This window comes from Heteronotia binoei, chromosome 11 (assembly GCF_032191835.1).
Source record: "Heteronotia binoei isolate CCM8104 ecotype False Entrance Well chromosome 11, APGP_CSIRO_Hbin_v1, whole genome shotgun sequence".
NCBI lineage: Eukaryota > Metazoa > Chordata > Lepidosauria > Squamata > Gekkonidae > Heteronotia > Heteronotia binoei.
This window is the reverse complement of record NC_083233.1, coordinates 61,776,136-61,796,959: the sequence shown is the minus strand read 5'-3', so window position 1 is coordinate 61,796,959 and position 20,824 is coordinate 61,776,136. Positions and strand designations below refer to the sequence as shown.

The 20,824-nt window shown below is 45.2% G+C and overlaps 1 protein-coding gene across 2 annotated transcripts in view; it reads left to right on the top strand.

Annotated features, from left to right (window-relative positions):
• Nucleotides 1-4,335: 4,335 nt before the first annotated feature.
• LOC132579181 (somatomedin-B and thrombospondin type-1 domain-containing protein-like) overlaps nt 4,336-20,824 on the top strand; it is a 30,730-nt gene continuing 14,241 nt past the window's right edge. Inside the window, exons 1-2 of one of the 2 annotated variants that reach the window (XM_060249407.1) lie at nt 4,336-5,055; nt 17,845-18,027. In XM_060249407.1, coding sequence (XP_060105390.1) covers nt 4,794-5,055; nt 17,845-18,027 — 445 coding nt within the window. In that variant the 5' untranslated portion in view covers nt 4,336-4,793. Of the gene's footprint in view, nt 5,056-17,841; nt 18,028-20,824 lie in introns of both variants that reach the window. The other variant, XM_060249406.1, reaches the window with a different exon arrangement.

The window sequence follows — 20,824 nt, the reverse complement described above, 5'->3', positions numbered from 1 at the left end:
GCTGCAAGAAAGAATTCATAACACATACACAAAGGGGAGGAAAGAACTTGTGTCTCCTAGATGTTTTTGTATAAAAATGCACTCTTTCACCATAAAGTGACCTGAGCCCTAAAGAGTCACAGTCTGTAATGAGATGTGGACTGAGACTCTGGTAGATTGTGTCTCTGGTTTCTCCAGCTAAAAGGATTGTGGGTAGCTGGTACTGGGAGTCCTGGGGTGAATCTCTGCCAATCAGAGCAAGTAATATTAAGCTAGGCTGACTAAAGGTCCTAATATAAGGTAGCTTTATATAACCTGGACTGATGTTACACTTAATTCCCAAATTTTGTGGGGCTTACTTCCTAATAAATACACTTAGTGTGCTTAATTGTGCTGTGGATATGGCTCAGTGGTACAGTGCATCTTTTGTTCATAGGAGGTTATGTTCCTGATCTTTTTAGGTCTCAGCAGGTGTCTGGAAAGACCTTTCTTTAAACACCGGGAGAGCTACAGCCAATCTGACATCCCTGAGCTATTTTAGTGTCTGTTTTCAGTTCTTATGATTATCTAACACATCTGCTTGTTTTTACCTGCATCCTTATTAATAGCATTGGAACACTTGTGCAAATCAAAGTTTGGGGTTCATTCTCCTCTACTTGTGATTTGAGTCCAGCTTTTATTCTGGAGTTACCCCAGCGTTTAATGTTTGATATGGAGACTGTAAAGACCCCCAACATTCAGAGTACAATAGGACCCTCTTAGCCAGCCTACCCTGACAACAGTGGGAACCTGCTGATTAAGCAGCTCAGTGACCTGTCTGTCGGAAGTACAGGCAGGGGGTGGGTTGCTTTCACGTTGAGGGGTCTGAAATCCCCTAAAGCCACAACGAGGGTTGCTGTCTATCCAAGAAGTTCCTAAGCAGTTTGGGAATGCCATGAAAATGAATTTTGCTCTTATGACCTTCTGTAATAAAGGCGCTCATATTACTACTTTAGAATAAAAAGTTTAATATGCCACCCACTAGCTACAGTTCATACCCAACCTTTCCTTTCCAGTAATAACATTCTTGAACAGGGCAGGTTTTAGACAGAATTTAGTTCTACCATTGACTGTTCTACTGTCCTTTCTCCAAGGAGCACAAGACAATGCCATAAGATTATCCCTTTTTCCTAACAACAACCTTGAAGCAGCTGTTAGTGAGCAATAAAAAAGTGCTGGAGAAGCGTTCATCAATCTCCACTAAAAACTTCTGGACAATTCCTGTCCTCTTAACACTTGTCACAGCAAAAGGCAAGGCCATCACACCCGAGGATCCCTCCCTCCCCTTCCAGCCCAGGAGAAGGCTAGGGCCTTAATTGGCTGCTACCACTGTGGTTCTAGGACTTTACTGGAGGAGAAGATGATGGCGATTGCAGATTTATACCCCGCCCTTCTCTCTGAATCAGAGACTCAGAGTGGCTTACAATCTCCTATATCTTTTCCCCCCACCACAGACATCCTGTGAGGTAGGTGGGGCTGAGAGGGCTCTCACAGCAGCTGCCCTTTCAGGGACAACTGCAATAGCTATGGCTGACCCAAGGTCATTCCAGCAGCTGTAAATGGAGGAGTGCGGAATCAAACCCCGTTCTCCCAGATAACAGTCCGCACACTTAACCACTACACCAAACTGGCTCACCAAGAAGGCCCAGAGCAGCCTCCCTGTCACCCAGGCAACTTCCTTTTCAGTCAGGCCATATATGCCCTGATATATGGCAGAATACTAATGCATGGAGGTCTCCAGCAGTTTATTAAACTAATACTATAACAGTAAAAACGAGGCAGAATAAATACAGGGAGACAACTAGGGGTGTGCAAACCCTCCCCCGGTATATTGAACCCCCCCACCCAAAAAAATCAGATTTCTCAATATTCCTGAATCTGGTACAGTATTTGGATTTGGGAGATATTTGAGAAACTGAAAGGTTTTTTGCCTGTATTATGGAGAATTGATTTGGGGTTCTGGAGGAGCTGTTTTTTGGAATAGAGGCACCAAATTTGCAGCATAGCTACTGGTGCCTCTCCTCAACCCTCCCCTCCAAATTTTACAAAGATTGAACAAACAGGCCCAATTCTGTGGGCCCCCAAAGAAGGTACCCCCATTCTCCATTACTTTCAGTGGAGGGGGGGGAAGACATTTAATAAGAGTCTCATAGCTGACTCCCAAATAAAAGCCAAATAATATAGGCTTTTATTTGGCACAGCTATACTTATAGCTGAAAATAAATTCTCTTTTCTGCTTAACCTCCCACCCCCAAAAATACAAAAGTATTTTTCGGGGGTGGGGGGGGACGGGGTTGCAAGGTGAACCAAACACACACCCCTGAACATGACAATTACACAGGACAAAACTCAGAAGAAAGCTGGCTGGAAAGCAGCTAGGGTTGCCAGATCTGGCAACAGATTTGAGGATGGAGCCTGATGAGTACAGGGACTTCAGTGGGGTACAAAGCCATAGACTCCACTCCAAAGCAACCATTTTATCCAGGGAAACTGATCTCTATAGTCTGGAGATTTGTTGTATTTCCATGGGATCCCCAGGTCCCTTCTGGAGGCTAGCATAAAGCTCCCTAATATTATTACCTTAATTCCTATTTGTGCCTCAGTACCTAATCTCAATGTACCAGACTCATGCCCAGCACGGGGCAAGGGATCAAGTCCCTCCAAAAGCAGCCTCACTGCTGTTCTGCTTCAGGGAGTCAAACTCTTTCCTTGGACTGGGCCTTACATGCTCTCTGTTAGAGCTGTCTCCTTGATAGCAATTGGTGCCTGTTTTCTCTCCACTTTCACCAGGCCAAATCCTGAGGCTTGAGGGTGTCTGGGAAATGCTGGTTTGTGAGGAAATTGGCAGCCAGGCCTATGTGTCAGATTGCTTACTCTGGATTGAGACATTTCTGGAGATTTGGGGGTGCAGCCTGGGGAAAGGTTGTACAATGTAATAGCCCTGCAAGAACAGTACAATACTAGTCACACTAAATTTACCCACCATTAACATTTCACATACATAGATTTCAATTACCTTATACAAGGTGCTAGTAGCCCAGAATTTTGTACAGCTCTCTAGCAAACAGAGCTTCCTTGTGCTGCTAGTCTCAGTTCACAGACTCTGCCCCCACTGGGTTAAACCATCTAGTTTCTGGGGGATGGGTGGGGTGGAGTTACACCTACAAAAAGCCTACCTTGTCGGTGGATTCTCTTATCCAAATTCTCAGCCTTCTTTGCTTTTGGGAGAATGGGATTATGCCTTCAATTCAAACTGCTGGTAGTTGCAGCACTGTAGAAGTGTCAGAGCAAGGAGAAGGTAAAAGAAACTACCAGGTGGCTGGAAAATCATACAAATTATCAATTTATCAGTTCCGTCTTGGACTAAGTATTCCAACTAATGCACAAAAGGCAGCCATTGCAGTATAAATGGCAGTATTGACTCAGTTTAGGTAGATCATGAAACTGTGGCATGATAAACTGGTTTTGGTTTGTGTGATCACCTGAACATGAGCAACTCACCTTATTATGGATTCTGTGATCTGTCAGTGGAAGGTATTGATGGTCAAGGATCCTTACCTACTTTCCCATCACCCCCTAGTAGCCATTTTTGACTCCAGGAAAGTTGACTTACTGGGGCCATGGAATCCACATGGATCAATATGGGCAAAATCGATCTTCCTGCCTATCTGTTTGCATAACTATGCTGATGGGAATTGGAACCCAGATCTCCCAGGTCTTCATCTGACACCCTAACCGCTACACCAGGAGCTCCCAACATGGTGCCTGTGGAATGCTATTGGTGCCTGTCGATACCTTTCTTGGCACCTGCCAAGTGTTTATAGAAAGTGGGAGTGGACAGGCTGGCTTTCTATACAGTAGAGCTTCTATTGGATATTTGGCTGTGCAGATTTTTTAAAACTGATTTGGCAGCAGCTGTTACCACAGCACAAAGATCTTCACTGTGTGACTGAAGGTAAGCAGTGGCAGCCATTTTGTAGCTGTGCCCATCACACTGTGTCAGAATTCCAGAGGTGTCCACAAGTTGCAAAAGGTTGGGGATCCCTGCATTACACTGTAACATATTTGAACAGTTTTTCCTCTATGGTACTTGAAATGCTTCTGAACCTGTGGGAAAGTACCTTTCCTCCATGATTCAGATTTTAGGAACCAGCATTTACTGACCTTGGTGAGTGTTAAATCCACTGTGGAGGACACTCTGGCTTTAAGACCCAGGAGGAACCTGTAAATGAACTGACAGCCGCAGGGGGGGGGGAGTAGGTGGAAGGGAGGGGAGAAAAACTTTTTAATGTCCAGCCAATCCCCTTTTGTGCACTGGACACTTTAGGCCAGTGGCCGGTGGGTATTTGTTTCTTGCATAAAAGAGGGTCCTATTAGGAGCCAGGCTCAACACTGGCACCTTTCACCACCTTCCACTCATGAAAGCAAAAAGCAGGGGATTCTCTCCTCAAGCAGCAAAGATCTGTCCAGCGAACCAGATGCCGATGCGCAGTCACTGATGACTGCTTGCCAACACTGGCCTCTTAAAGAGGCCGAATGCCTCTCCTGATGCACTCCGTCAGCTGGATGGATTGGAAGACTGACTCTTTGAACTCATCCCTTCTGAATTGGACCATCATGTTGCTCTAACGCTTGGTTGAGGTTCCCACAAGCGAAAGAAACTGGGCACAACTTCTTAACAGGAGTAAAGAACCAGAAGGGGCTTAAGAGACGGTCTAGTTCAGATTTTACGGCCAAAGTCGTCTCTGATAAGGAGTGACTCCTGCTTTCTTGGCATGAAGGCTAAGGCAGAGGCTATGAGAGAACTGAGTATCAATGTAGGATATTGGCTGGTTTGCTGCGCATGGCTTTTAACAATTGGACCACTTAATGGTATTGAGGGTGGGTGTGGCAATCGGGAGGTCCACAAATGCTGCCCAGGTCGGAATAATGACTGCTTGGATTTCTCTTGGAGGAGAATGCCATGCTACTGCGACAACTACTGTGAGAAAACGGGAGACTGTTGTGAAGATTATCATGCCATCTGCCAAGTGTCGGGTGAGTTACTGCTCTTGGTAGGGAAGAATGTTGCCTCTTGTGATGCCCCTTGGGTAATTATTTCCCCCCAAAAAATAACTTTAAAAAATATCTGGAAGGCACAGGGGTCTCTAGAAAGGGGCTTTTCTGCTTCCTTGTGATTCAAGTGAAACATAGTTTGGATAACATGGGATTACAAAAGTTCTGATATGAATTCTCTTGCTTTCTGCAACAGGGAATGTCCTTTAGATTCTCTGAGGTGGTGACAACTGTTTAGTAATTAAAGTTATCCCAGAAATCTTGGAGATATGATTGCAAACATTTACATGTGTCCCAGTAACACACATCCAAAGCCACATCATCCCTGGCTACTATGCTTTTATGAGTGGTGACACCAAGCCTACTTTCTTCTATTTTCTACCACAGAGTAAAACTATTCTCAAATCCAGGTGTGCAAAACACGATTTTAAAAGAAATGTATTGTTGTAATAGGGATTTAAATTGGGAAAACCTCTGGTGTTGAAATTACAATCTTTTAGCTGGTTTATGGAAGTGTTTTAATGTGCTGTTTTAGGCCCGATTTTCACTGTTGACAATCTTGTGTCTGAGCTATGATATTTAGACTGCAAGGGTGATTGGTATGAATGAATGGTATTTTATATAAAAAATAAAACCTTGAACATAAAAAACAGTTGTGTTAAAGAGAAGGCTAGGCTAGATCCCTTCTTGCATAACATCGTGTGTTTCCTATGCAGGGAATGTTTTGTAGGCAGAAACTTTCAGTTGTATGATCCCCTCCCAGCAGTTTGAGGTGATATAGCCCACATCAGGTAAACTGGTCTCATTGACAAGACTAGGGCTTCCTGGAGATTTTGGAGGCAGAGTCTGGGAGAAGAGGGAGTAGGGTCTAATGCTGTAGAGTCTAAAACCACCAAAACTGCATCTTGGCTTTGCTTCAGACTAACTCAATGATTGTGGGACTGGTCAGTGTGAATGAATGGCCAACAGGAATTTTACCATTTCTTAATAGGGTTGCCAGATCTGACTCAGGAAATATCTGGAGACTTTGGGGGTGGAGAAAGGAGCAAGGTTGTGACAAGCATGATTGAACTCTGAAGGGAGTTCTGGCCATCACTTTAAAAGGGACTGTGCTTCGTTTAAATGCCTTCCCGTCATTGGAAATAATGGAGGATAGAATTGGACCCCTCAGTCCAATCTTTTTGAAGCCTGGGGCGGGTGGCATTGATGAGAGGCACCAGATGCTATGCTGAAGATTTGGAGTCTCTATCTCAAAACGCAGCCCCCCCAGAGCCCCAGATACAGATCAATTCCCCATTATACCCTATAGGGACTAGTCTCCATAGGGTATAATGTAGTGCCATTCACACACCCCCACACACACTTTCTGATATTCCTGAAGCAGGGGGAGGGCTTCTAAACCAGGGGATCCCCTGCCCCCAACTGGGGATTGGCAGCCCTATTTCTTAATGACTTCAGATGTTTCCTGAATTGTCAGTCCACCTGGAGGTGTGACACAGAAGGCAGTGTTTTGCAAATGAGACTTTGCAGCTGGAACTGGGAATGGGTGAGGGATGGAGCTGGGGCTCAGAGCTTCTACCAGATGTTAGATCGATGGTGCACAGCATAGGGTTTGCAGGCCACAAGTAGACCCTAGAGCCATATTCTTCAGCCCCCTGAGGCAGACAGATTTCCCCTCCTCTGGGGAATGATCCAGCTGCCACTTATCATTTTTCTCTGAGCTGTGAGGCAGCATTTTGACCCCTCCCCAGGGGATGGGAAACATCTCCATTTTGCCCATGACATCACCCCTGGATGATGTCATAGGGTGGGGCTTGGTGATGTCATGGGGTGGCCCACTTAGCTCCAGTCAGATTCATTGTGGTCTATGTTATTGTTTGAGATGTGCAACACTGAGGCAACTATTGGAGTAGTCAGGGGAAGGGAGGGCTATAAAAGTTGCCTTCTGGTAGACTTCAGCCAACAGCAGAAGTGCCTTTTGCTTCCACTTGTGCTCTGCTTCTAGATGTAAGAGTAAAGCAAACATTCTGAAGGTACTGTGAAGGAGAAGCTACATAAGTTATGTTTTTTGACAAGCTGGGTCTGGGTTATTCAACTTGGTTTTGCCTCAGTCACACAGCAGCTGTGGGGAAAGGCATTTTTTTAATTCCCCGGGAACCTAATCAGCTTTGGGCCAACAGCCGGAGGTCGAAGAGGAGTACCTTCACAGAATGACATTTTCCAGAGTTCCTCTGAGGAAGCTAAGACAGTGAAACCAATTTTAAACCCTTCTGACAGTACAATCCGAAGCAGAAGCATACCCCTGGTCTTGGTTTTATTACGATCTGCTCTTACATCACTATGTGCTGGTGATACTTCTGAAAATCTTCTCTGCAGTATTGTTAGTTTTTTATTGCTGCTGTGGAATGGATATTTACTCTGGTTGTTCTAAACTCCTGTATTGTTTGATGGTTGTTTCATCATTGGGTTATTGCCAGCTGTTTGTAGAATCAATTGATGAAACGTGTAGAAATAAATGTCCAACAGTGCAATCCTAAAAAGAGTTACACTCTTATGATACCACTGACTTCAACTAATTTAAAAGAGTATAACTCTGTTTAGGGTTACACAATATGATAAGTAAATAAAAAAAAAAATCAGACATTGAAAATGCATTATCAAGTCAGGACTAATACTTTGGGGGGGGGGCGGGATCTCTTTTTCTTAATTATTGGATAAAGGTAATCCAAACAGAGCAAGTGATTATTTACTTGTTTGTTCTTCGATAAGATGTTATGGAGAGTCATTGACCCTGTAGGGTTTTCAAGGCAGGAGACATTCAGAGGTGGTATGCCACTGTTGACTTCTGCAGAACAAGGAAGGTGGTCACCCATCTAATTATTGACCAGGTCTGATTCCACGTAGCTTCTGCGATCTGACAAGATCAGTCTGGCCTGGATAATCTAGGTCAGGCTTCATAAAATATATGGGAAACAAAAGACATTTTAGCCTGACCCTGATTGGAATTTTATACTGGCAAGAAAAAGAACTTGCTGTGAGACTTGCCTGGGCCACCACTACATTCCAGTAGATTCACAACCTGTGCAAAATAACCACACACACACACACACACAGACAATGAGTGTCTGGCACACTAATGTTACATGTGTAGCAGCTTTGTATGGGTCGCTGCAACCCAACTGAAACAAGTTATCTGGCCTACACAAATTCCAACCGGTAAACTGCTCGTTTTAACTCCAGAGCCTATATATCATCAACAACATGGAGTCATGTTCCTTTGTTTTTCACATTATTATTCTGTTTCTCTTCTCTGCTGCTCCAAAACGTTGGAGGTAAATGAACTGTCTACTGTTTTGGAAACCGGGAACCATTACAATTGGCAGCCTTGAGTCATTTCCAATGGAGTTCTTGCTTCAGAGAGGCCAAGACTCGCTTTTTTTGTGATGATGGGAAAGTCCCCTTCACTGCTCTGTCCCAACCGGTCTGCTAGCATCGGCATCCTTTGTGAAGAAAAATGTCTGCCGATGTCAGTCACAGCACTCCTGATGGGGGTGGGGTGGGGAAACCGCACCAGTAAGCCACCCCTAATCTCCAAAGAGATTAGTCCAGTCACAACTCAGCTCAATTACCAAGCAATGGCATCTGCCCCTAAATAAAAGAGTCAGGAAGCTGGAAGCCCACATAGCACCACCTTGTTGATTTAGAAACAGACTCACTTTCGAAACGTTTCACGAGTTGACCTAGGAAGAGAGTTCTGTTCCTTTCCCTCCAGCCTGAACCTCCAACCTCTTCTCTCAGAAACAAGAGTACTCAAGAGACTAGGGAGGGCCAAATGTTCCCCATTTCAGCTTTTTAAAATTTTTGTCAGTGATTTTTGCTGTTGGTTTTGGTGACTGGTTTGGTTTATGTGGTTTATACACGCATTGTATAGGTTTGATAAGTAGTTGATACTTTGGGCCAAAATACGTTACCTTTTTTGGTATGAGTTGGGTCTGGAGTTCTCTATACACACTAAGGGAAAATAAAACACAAGCCCAGTGGTATCTTAAAGACTTAACAGTATGCAATTTTGTGAGTCACTGCACACTTCTTCAGATAGATGGGTGAAAGAAAATCATACTGGAAATTCTTCTTATGGGAAAAATTACTGGCTGTGGGGGAGGTGCTGAGGCAGAGAGGCTTAGTTTTAATTCTACCATGAATCTTTCAAGTGTAACTTCTCAAAGGGAGTAAAGGTCAGATATAAATCCTGTCATAAATCAACAGAATTTGATGAGAGAAGTCAGATGTTCAAATAGGTAAGTAAAGTGATGAAGGAGGATAAATAGATTCAGTGAAAATTAACAGATATTGCTACAAGGTTATAACCTCAATAAAATTTTAAGAACCGTCAAATTAAATTTCTAAAAAGTAGGTCCTGCAGAACTAGTTAGCCGCCCTGAGCCTGCTTTGGCGGGGGAGGGCGGGATACAAATAAAATTTTACTTACTTACTTACTTACTAGTAGAACTTGTAGTGAGTAAGGGAAAAAGAACACCAGGTCTCTGTTGATAACACGTAGTATTTAATATCTTGATGAGCTCTAATTCAGCACTTTCAGATGTTATATTCCCTTTGAAGTTTTGTTTTGTTGTTGCTAGAACAGTGACTTTCAGGTCTAGAATAGCATGTCTACCTTGATCTGGGCTGCGATCACACACACTAAATGTACTTTCAATCCACTTCTCAACTGGATTTTACTGTGTGGGCTGGCAAAATCCAGTTTGAAAGTGCACTGGAAGTGGATTGAAATTATTATTGAGTGTGTGTGATCACAGCCTTAGATAGCCCAGTCTATCCAGATCTCATCAGATCTCAGAAGAGAGATGCCGTAACTTAGTTGCCATAATTTAGTTGTGACTTGGTGATTAAAAAAATTTTTTATGTCCAGGGAGACTGAAATGTTCTCCTACTGTTTTCTGGATTTTGTTATTTTTTTATGTCTAATTTGTGTTCACTGATTCTCTTGCATAAAAGCCGACATATTTGCCCCATGTAGATAGTAGAAGAGCATGGTTGGCACATGATGGTATTTATTAAATTGGATAATGTGTAAGTGAATGAACCCAGGATGGGTTGATGGTGTATTAGGATCCACAACAGTATTATCCAAGTGTATAGGGGAACAAAGTTGGTATCTAAGTCTGTTGCAGGATTTGGTTCCAGGGTTGTTGTCCTTGTGAGGCAATCCAGGATTGTTGATGAGAATCTGAGGGCTACCTGTAACCAAGGGATCTGCCACCCAAAGGCTAGAGAAGAAAAATATCCTTATCCAGGAGGTGGTGCAGGCCATTAATTTGCACTGATGTGGTTTAAGTTGTGAGCTATGGGTGATAATCAGTGGTGTTCTGTTCATAGAATCACAGAGTTGGAAGGGACTCATCTAGTCCAACCCCCTGCACAATGCAGGAAACTCACAAACATCTCCCCCTAAATTCACAGGATCTTCATTGCTGTCAGATGGTCATCTAGCCTCTGTTTAAAAACCTCCAAGGAAGGAGAGCCCACCATATTGTTGTCTGAGTATATCTTGTAGCAGGCTGGTTCTGGGTACCAGGCTGGCTTTGTTGATCTGCTGTTTTACTTTTACAAGGCCGGTATTGAAATAAAAATGCTTTTTGTATATCCACCAGGTGAAAGTTCCTGTCTGAGGGATCAGAAGAAATGTGATTGTAACACAGTGCCCCAGACAGGTTTCCTGAGGAGCGTCACAAAACATATACATACATTTGTCTGCTGAGGTCACTGAAATAATGAAATAGAAAATTTTCTTGCATTTCACAAGATTGTATGCATTGAGTGAGATGCGGGGGAGGGGAAGTAACAAGGTGAACTGGGGCCCGAGAAATTATACTTTTGCTCCAGCCATGTTGTGGTTAAAAGGAGGATTTGTTTCAGTAACTTATTTGGGGATCAGTTAACTAGAGCCCTGTAGTTACCCCTTTAAGCAAAACTTTTAGGCAGCTTTCCAAGTTGAATTTCATAGCTGATTTGGAGAAGTGGTTATTGTTTAGTCCCCTGGAAAGTAGGAAGCAAGCTAGCAGTTCCTTCTTCAACAGCATATTGTTTGCAAGGTAGCTATGGCACTGCATAGGAGAATTTTTTTTTTAAAAAAACCCCTTATTTTAGTGACAGAAACTACCTTCTGAGAACTGTGCTGGCATGCTGTTCCTTGGTGAGAATCATGTGCAAAAGGCTGGGAGAGGCTGGGTTTCCCACTAAAACAAATAAGTCACAATGGTAGATGAACCGTGCCTGAACTTTTGGACAAGCTCTGTGAGAAAATGAGCTGTGGAATCAACATGATTCTGGGACAGAAAGCGAAGGTGATTGTTCCTGCTGTGGGGCTGATGCCTGGAGACAGACAATAGCTTTTAAGAGAGTTGTGAAATGGTTTGAAGGGGCTTCAGTTTCCTATAGGGCACACACATTTCTCTTGTCCCATTGTCACTTCTATGCCAGTAGGATTTAGCACCTACTCTTCATGAGAGGATCCTATTGCAAGACATGAACTTTGGGAATCTGTTACCACTGCCTCTGGCATTAGAATTGGCTGTGAGAATTTCAAACAATTTAAAAGAAAAAGAGATCTCTATTATATATGGTCTCCCAAAAGGGATTGTTCCAGTGTCAGGAATTTAAATGCTGCTGAAAGGACAGAGGGTGCTTTAATCCTTCTCAGCCACAGAATCACATCCTTGCAAATCTTTGAAGTGACCCAACATGGCAGTTGTTAGTGATGCAGGCAATTTCCCCCTTTGATCAAGACAATTGGCACAGTTAGGCAGGCTGATTCGTAGACTGGCAAAAGAAAAGCAGATGTGGACATCTGGAATTCCTCAAGCATGAAAGAGCCTGGTCAAAATGAAGATTGTTGTCTTCTGAAATTTTCCCAAAACAAAATCTGCATTATACCTTCACATTAGGGCCAACCAACCAACATCAGAAATGAGTGAGCAAAGCTTTAAAGTCCCACTGAATTCTTTGTCAGCATGGATGTTCGGTGCAAAAGGCAAACATCAAAAAAGGAGGAGAGAGGAAAAGAGGGGGGGAAATGCTTCAGTTTATGGCAGAGTTCTGTAAAGCCTTAAACTGGAACACAGGAAATGTTGCAGATACGATTGGATTCATTAATATTGGGTGCAAAACTGTTTTCAAGAGGCACCCCAGGCTACCAGGACAGAAGGATCCCCAAATTTTGCAGCATACTTGCTCAGCAGCCCAACACACCATTTTTGATTCCTGTGATCAGATGTAAGCTGATTCAAGAACTGTTTAGGCCCACACTAAATAACTTGAGCAGAAACGGAACACGTGTGCAGCTGCTCTGCTGTTGCTAATTTTGGGTGGGAAGCTGGCTCCCAGCTAACTATGGGATCAACTTGGATTTGACTTCTGATCTCCCTTACCAAACTGCTGTTTCACAGCCTTTTTGGGGCGAACATCGTAAGCAAAAGCAGATCAGAAGCAGAGTTACCTTGTGTTCCCTGTGATCACTCAGAAGTGACTTCTGGTCCCTTCCTGGACTCAATTGGTCCCTTAAGGGCTGGAGTGCACCCTGTTAGTTCCTTAACATGAATGCATCACAAACAGGGCTCAGATATGTGATACACCCAATATATGTTGGTTCACAGGTGCATGACCAGACCTGCAGTCAAATGTTCATCAGAAGGTGCTTCCTGTTTCCTTCTGCCGGGTTTTGTCAATGGAAATGATGGCATGAGGTTTCACCCCTTTTCCCTGGTTCCACATGTTCTTCCTACGGCACATGGAGTGGGCAAAAAGTTCCCCTGCCACCATTTCCACTGGTAAAAACTGGGCAGGAGGGAAACCAGAAGCTCCTTCTCCCCTCACAGCACTTCTTCCCAGGATCAAGCAAACTAACACTGTTCAAGGTGAGTTCCCCTTACGTACATCTGACTGTGAGTCAGGTGGAGAATTCATTTTGGGGCACCACAGTTTAGGAAGGATGTCAAGTTAAGCTGGAATGATTCCGGTGCAAAGCAATTAAGTTAGTGAGGGGTTTGGAGACCATGTCCTCTGAGGAGACATTGACAGAACTGGGAATCTTTATGTTATGTCACACAGCAGAGGATATGTTGGAAAAAAGAAGTCTGTGAGGTGATACAATTGACATTTCTGATACCTAAAAGGATTATATGAGGAGCATAAAGCAGATATGTTTTCATTTATGGACAACTGGATATAAACTACAGCAAAGGAGGTTCACTTAAATTTGAGGACAAACTTCCCAATAATGAGGTGTGTTTGACACTAGAACAGTCTCCCTCATGAAGTGTTGGATTCTTCTTCATTGGGAGAAACGTCGACTGCGGGGTGACATGATAGAGGTTTACAAGATAATGCATGGGATGGAGAAAGTAGAGAAAGAAGTACTTTTCTCCCTTTCTCACAATACAAGAACTCGTGGGCATTCGATGAAATTGCTGAGCAGACAGGTTAAAACGGATAAAAGGAAGTACTTCTTCACCCAAAGGGTGATTAACATGTGGAATTCACTGCCACAGGAGGTGGTGGCGGCCACAAGCATAGCCACCTTCAAGAGGGGTTTAGATAAAAATATGGAGCACAGGTCCATCAGTGGCTATTAGCCACAGTGTGTGTGTGTATATAAAAAATTTTGCCACTGTGTGACACGTTTTCGCACTGACCTTCTAGTGGCGCGACCACCCTCTTCACACCGGAGGATCTGCCCGGATTTCGCACAAGAAGCGCCGGCGCACCCAAAAGAGCCGGCGACTTCCGTCGCGAAACCCGCTCAAACGTTTTCCTGCTTCTTGGCGGTTTCCGTTTGAGCAGGTTTCGCGACGGAAGTCGCTGGCTCTTTTGGGTGCGCCGGCGCTTCTTGTGCGAAATCCAGGCAGATCCTCCGGTGTGAAGAGGGTGGTCGCGCCACTAGAAGGTCAGTGCGAAAACGCCCAGAGTGTTGGACTGGATGGACCGTTGGCCTGATCCAACATGGCTTCTCTTATGTTCTTATGTTCTTATGGGAGTTTTCAAGGATCTATTGGGTAATTACTTGTCAGAGATATTGTAGTTGTAGTTCTTGCATTGGCAGGGGGTTGAACCAGATGACCCTGTTGGTCTCTTCCTACTCCAACAAATAAATAAAATTGACCTGATGGGTAATCAAGCATCCCTACAGGGACAGAGAGCCCAAAAAGGCCCCTCTCCCTTGCAGAATATAAAAGCCAGCAAATGTTTCTGGAACGGATTAAGGCTGATTGCTAAAAATAGTACAATTTGGAGGATGTGTTATATGTTTTGGTTGGACTGTTTGTTCTACATGAAACCGATCCAAAATTCTGTTCCTCTAACAATATTCTGGTGAGTGGTAGGGAGGACCATGGTTTGTAGAAGCTACTTTGGTACCTCAGACAGGAAGCTGCCTTAGACTGGGTCAGACCCTAAGTCTGCCAAGGTCAGTACGTAGTATTATCTACTCCACTGATACTCACTTCGTGGCTCACAGAGAGCCACATTCAGCTAGAAGAAGAGATTGGATTTATACCCTGCTCTTCACTACCCAAAGGAGTCTCAGAGAGGCTTACAATCTCCTTTCCCTTCCCTTCCCCACAACAGACTCCCTGGGAAGTAGATAAAACTGAGAGAGCTCTGACAGAAACTGCACTTGAGAGAAACAGCTCTGCGAGAACTTGTAACTGACTCAAGGTCACATCAGTAGGTGCATGTGGAGGAGTGGGGAATCAAACCCAATTCTCCCAGATAAGAGTCCGCATACTTAACCACTACACCATCAACTGAAAGAGCCAGTGACCACTGGATATTCTGGGCACTACTCTGCTCTCTCCTAACATTAGGCACAGCAACTAAGACTGGAGAGTGCCATAGAGGAGAGCAAGGTGGCTATGAAGAAAGGGGAGTAAAATCACGCCCCCCCCCCCGGTCAGGTTGCTCTTTTCTCAAGTGGCTGCCATGGCAATGGTTTTAGAATCATAGACTTGGAAGGGTTCCCCAGGGTCATCTAATCCAACCCCCTGCACAATTCAGGAAATTCACAAGTATTTCCCCCTAAGTTCACAAGATCAGCATTGCTGTCAGATGGCCATCTAGCTTCCTGAGGAAGCCTGTTCCACTGAGTAACCGCTTTAACTGTCAGGAAGTTCTTCCTAATGTTTAGCCGGAAACTCTTTTGATCTAATTTTAACCTGTTGGTTCTGGTCTGACCTTCTGGGGCAACAGAAAACAATTCTGCACCATCCTCTATATGACTGCCCTTCAGGTACTTGTTAAGATGATGATTGTATCATCTCTCAGTTGTTTCCTCTCCAGGCTAAACATCCCCAGCTCCTTCAACCTTTCCTCATAGGACTTGATCGCCTGACCCCTCACCATCTTTGTTGCCCTCCTCTGGACCCATTCCAGCTTGTCTATATCCAGCTTATCCAAGGTTTACATTTAAAGTTTTCTGTGGCAGAGACCTGTTGTCCTGAAATCTCTAAACCATCATGCAAGTTGATGGAACTATGTAAGTAATGATGATGATAAAATCTTGTCTCTGCTGATACACATGCTGTTCAATGCATGTGCACAAACACTGAGAATCCAACTAGATGTGACCTTCTCAATATCTGTAAAGGCAAATACCAACTTGTGGGTATCCAGCTGAGACCAGAGTCACAGCATGTGGGAGTAGATGGGGTTTAATTCTCCCCTCATGAAGTTTCACAGATCAAAACCACCACCCTGAACTGCTGTTAACTCTGGATAAAAAGAAAAAGAGACAGAGAGGGGGCCCTACCTTTCTTTTCTTTCTAGTGCTGGAGATACTCAGCAGAAGTGTAGAAGACAGGGGATTAGGACCCCCTTCTGCTTGCCCAGGGGTCATTTCGTAGAAAAATAGGTGGCAGAGCTCATTAGCATATCTCCCCAGCCAAAGGCAACCCAATGCAAGAAAGGAGAGCCCTGGGTGAGCGAGGCCTGTTTAGGCTGGCTAGAGATCCAACTGGCCCAAGCAGGCCTCGCTCAACTGGGCTGTCATTGGCCACCCCCCATTCAAAAGGCCAGCAAGCCACCCTCCGCCCCAAATCACATAAAAAGTGGAGAAAGAGTGGTGCAGGTTTCTCCAGGGGTTAATGAGGGCAGCTGGGGGCGTGGCAAAGCCCCTGGTGGCTGCCTGCTATCCTAATCCAGGAATTGTTATGCAGCTGCACCTTCTATTCAATGGACAAGGTTGGTGGGGAATAAGAGGGAGAACTGTCAGAAAGGTCCAGGAGCTGCACTTCTGTGAGCTCCTGCTGAATCTGAGGCCTGTGCTTGCCATATTTCACAAACAAGTGTCTGCATATCCAGTAGTCATTCATCCCCTCCAGTACCTGGGTTCAGTCTTGTAGGCCTCGTGTTTATTTGGCTGAAAGGTGTTCGGCTGGCCAGTCCTGAAACATGAACCATCCCAAAAGTTGCATTGGAAAGGACTTTCACCTTGCATCACAGAGTGTTTTGACAAGAGGATGGATAAAGGGGAGGGAGAGAGGGGTTTGGCTGGCCAAGGGACCCTCCTCTGTGGGACATGGGATTATTAAGCAGGCAGGCTAGACAGTCCAGGGGGAGGCCCTGAGAAGAGAGCAGGATGCAGTGAATCAGAAGGAAGGAAAGTTAAACTGTTTTGCCAATGGAGACAGGAGGCTTATTCGTCGACAGGCCTACGTGGATCTGTTAGGCCTCCCCAAAATTCTTAGAATTCCATCTGGTGTCTATTTTGAGTGATGCCTCTCTAATTCAGAAATAAGCTACAAATGATGTGGGCCAAGGGAGAAAGGAAAGCAGACAGTTCCATGTAAGGTTGCCAGGTCCACCCCCCCCCCCAGGGGATGGAGGAGTAGGGTTGCCAGCTTCAGGTTGGCAAATTCCTGGAGTTTTGGGGCTGGAGCCTGGGGAAGACAGGGACCTCAATACAGTGTCACAGAGTCCACCTTTCAAAGCATCCATTTTCTCCGGGGGAACAGATCTGTGTAGTCTGGAGATGAGCTGTAGATTCCAGGGGATTCCCAGGACCCACCTGAAGGCTGGCATCCCCAGTTCCATGGCTCATTTAGATGCGGGTTCCCTATAGGTGGGGCCTGGATTTATCCCAGAATTACAACTGAGCTTCAGACTACAAAGGTCGGTAGAAAATGGCAGCTTTGGAGGGTAGACTATATGGCACCAACATCCCTATGGAGTTCACTCTGTTCTCCAGGCTCCATCCTCAGCTCTCTAGGACAGGGGTGGTCAAACCCCCACCACCTTGGAGAAGGCATTTGTCTCTTTAAATCACTTATCCAAGCCAAGCCAGCCAGCAGCTTGGAGAAGGCATTTAAAATTCAAGTTGTTTTCTTTCCACCTCTATCTTCCTCCTCCCTCCCCCTCATCTAATTTTCTTCCTTCCTTCCTTTCTTGCGGCTCTCAAGCGTCTTATTCTGTATGTGGCTCTTATGTTAGGCAAGTTTGGCCACGCCTGCTCTAGGACTTTCCCAGCCCCAAACTGGCAACTCTGGAATACCTGGAGAATCCTCTGTGTCAGATTTTGCTGAACTATTGATTTTTTTTGTTGCCTTTCCTTCTTCTGTTAATTGCTTCTCAATTCACTGCTGGTTCTCATTCACTCTTCCTGCCCAGTCAATGTCTTTTTTCTTGCCCATTTGGTCTTCTCCAGCAGTCTCATTTTTTCCCTCCTTTGTTCTAACCTCCTTGCTACCTCCTTTCTAGCAGCTGTCGATTGTGTGGTCGGCCCTTGGGGACCCTGGAGTGAGTGCAGTTCCTTGTGTGGGACTGGGAGCAAAGACCGGATGCGACAGGTCATCGTGCCACCTCGGAATGGAGGAGCCCCCTGCCCGGATCTAAAGCAGAGGAGAGGGTGCCTCGGGGACAGCCCATTATGTGAAACTGCAAAAGGTAAAGATGGGCAAACAGAGGTCCAGATGAGCACAAAAATGGAATAACAAGCCACAGTGAGGCACATTGGCTTATTTATTTTACTTATTTTGTTAGATTGTTTTATTTCTACTGATTTCTGGTTTTGCCTTATGAAACTCTCTGCCACTAGAGGTGATTAGTGATCCCTGGCGTAGATTATTCAAAAAGGATGAGACAAATTGGCAGCCAAAAAGACCATCAGCGGGCAGGAGTAGGCTTCCCAACCCCAACTTCCCAAATTCGGGACCTTCGAATTTGCGGCCTCCTTCCCCGCTCTCCAAAAATCCGGAAGCGGGGGGGGGGGGAGAACATACGTGTAGGCATCATGTTGTAGAGCTCCTGATCCCTTTGTAAAATGTGTGCCTCTTTAAGGCTGCGCAGGAAACAGGAAGGGCTTCATTGGAAAGGGTCAGTAACAGTTTCCATGGAGAACGGCCCTTCCCTTTCTTTTGCTTTCGTTTTCACAGCAAGTGAAGTTCTGCAGGAAGAAGACCCAGTAAGTATTTGTGTGTGTGAGAGAAGGAGGAGGCAGGGGATTCTCTGGTTTGGAGGCCCTCCCCCCCTTTAGAAAGTGTGTGTGTGGGGGGGGGGAGGGAAATGTCTACTGGGCACTCTATTATTCCCTATGGAGAACGATTCCCATAGGGAATAATAGGGAATTGATCCATGGGTATTGGGGGCTCTGGGGAAGCTGTTTTTTGAGGTAGGGCACCACATTTTCAGTATAGTATCTAGTGCCTCTCCCCAAAGTACCCCCCAAGTTTCAAAACGATTGGACCAGAGGGTCCAATTCTATGAGCCCAAAAGATGGTGCCCCTATCCTTAATTATTTCCTATGGAAGAAAGGCATTTAAAAAGGTGTGCTGTCCCTTTAAATGTGATGGCCAAAACTCCCTTGAAGTTCAATTATGCTTGTCACATCCTTGTTCCTGGCTCTACCCCCAATGTCTCCTGGCTCCACCCCCAAAGTCGCCTGGCTCCACCCCCAAAGTCCCCAGTTTTTTCTTTAATTGGACTTGGCAACCCTAGGCAGGAGCCAGGGTAGCCAAGCACAGAAAGTACACAGATGGTCCCATCTCTCACCTTTTCCCTGTGAAGGCTTTGGATTACAACAAATAAACATAAAAGGAGGGGATTAAGTGACAACATTAAAGTAAATTAGTTTTATTTATTTATTATATTCAGTTTTGATTTATCAACCCATTTATGCTTTTGAGCCATGGATTGGATCCTAATGCCTCTTTCCCTGGTGCAAAGAGACTTCCTCTGTTACAGTGGTCTCCAGCCTTTTTCAACTTGTGGGAACCTTTAGAATTTTGACACAGCACAATGAGCAAAGCTATAAAATGGCTGCTACAGGAAGTGGGGTCAGCTGCAAAATGGCAGCGGTATCTTACCTTATGTCACACCGTGAAGGTCCTTGTGCTGTGTTTGGCAGCTGCTGCCAAAGCAATGTTCTGTTTTGTTTTTAAATCTGCACAGCAAATCAGTCTCCAGTGGTCATTTCAGCAGCTTTACTGGGCAAAAGCCCCAGCTGGCAACACCCCAGGGTTGCCAGGTCTCTTGGAATGGGGCAGGGAGTACACTTACCAGGGGGTGGAGAGGAACACCAGAAATTAATGTGATGTGTCTACATGACCCAGAAGTGACATGGGCACATTGGGGGGGACAATGCTCTCATTTTGGGACAAACCAAATAATTACCCGCCATGGTAGAATTTGTATAAAAAGCCCAGCAGGAACTCATTTACATATTAGACCACATCCCCAACACCGTCATTGTTTCACACAATGATATGGTCTAATATGCAAATGAGTTCCTGTTGGGCTTTTTATAAAAAAAAACCCCATGGGAACTCATATGCATATTAGACCACACCCCCTGATGCCAAGCCAGCCAGAACTGCGTTCTGATTCGTTCCTGCTCCAAAAAAGCCCTGGAGTTCTGCTCAAAAACCAAAGCTTTGCCCCTTGATGTTGTCAACATTCCTATGTCAGTTCCAGGTCATGTAGGCATGTCACGTTAATTTCCGGTGTTCCTCTATTTTGGGGAGGTAATTCCCCCCTGCTAGCCAGCAGCAGAGAGGTGGGGGCTGAAAGTGGGAGACCCTCCTCCCCCACCAGGAAGTCTGGCATCTCCACCCCACCCACTTCCTAAAAACACTTGGTGGGCACTAGGAAAGGTATCAGTGGATGCCATAGCCCCTTGTTGGGGACCACTGCCTTATTGTAAGAACCTCTTGCAACAGGTGAAGCCTCGTTTGCATAAGAGGAAAGCACCATTGAAAGCGGAATGCACCTGCTGGAAGTGACCCCATCTCAGTTGACTGCACCAGGGCTTTTTTTTAGCAGGAATACACAAGAACGCAGTTCCAGCTGGCTTGGCATCAGGGGGTGTGGCCTAAAGGAGAGCCAGTTTGGTGTAGTGGTTAAGTGTGCAGACTCTTATCTGGGAGAACCGGGTTTGATTCCCCACTCCTCCACTTGCACCTGCTAGAATGGCCTTGGGTCAGCCATAGCTCTGGCAGAGGTTGTCCTTGAAAGGGCAGCTGCTGTGAGAGCCCTCTCCAGCCCCACCCACCTCACAGGGTGTCTGTTGTGGGGGAGGAAGGTAAAGGAGATTGTGAGCCGCTCTGAGACTCTTCGGAGTGGAGGGTGGGATATAAATCCAATATCTTCTTCTTCTTCTAATGTGCAAATGAGTTCCCGCTCTGCTTTTTCTACCAAAAAGCCCTGTATGAAACAATGGTGACACCAGGGGGTGTGACCTAATATG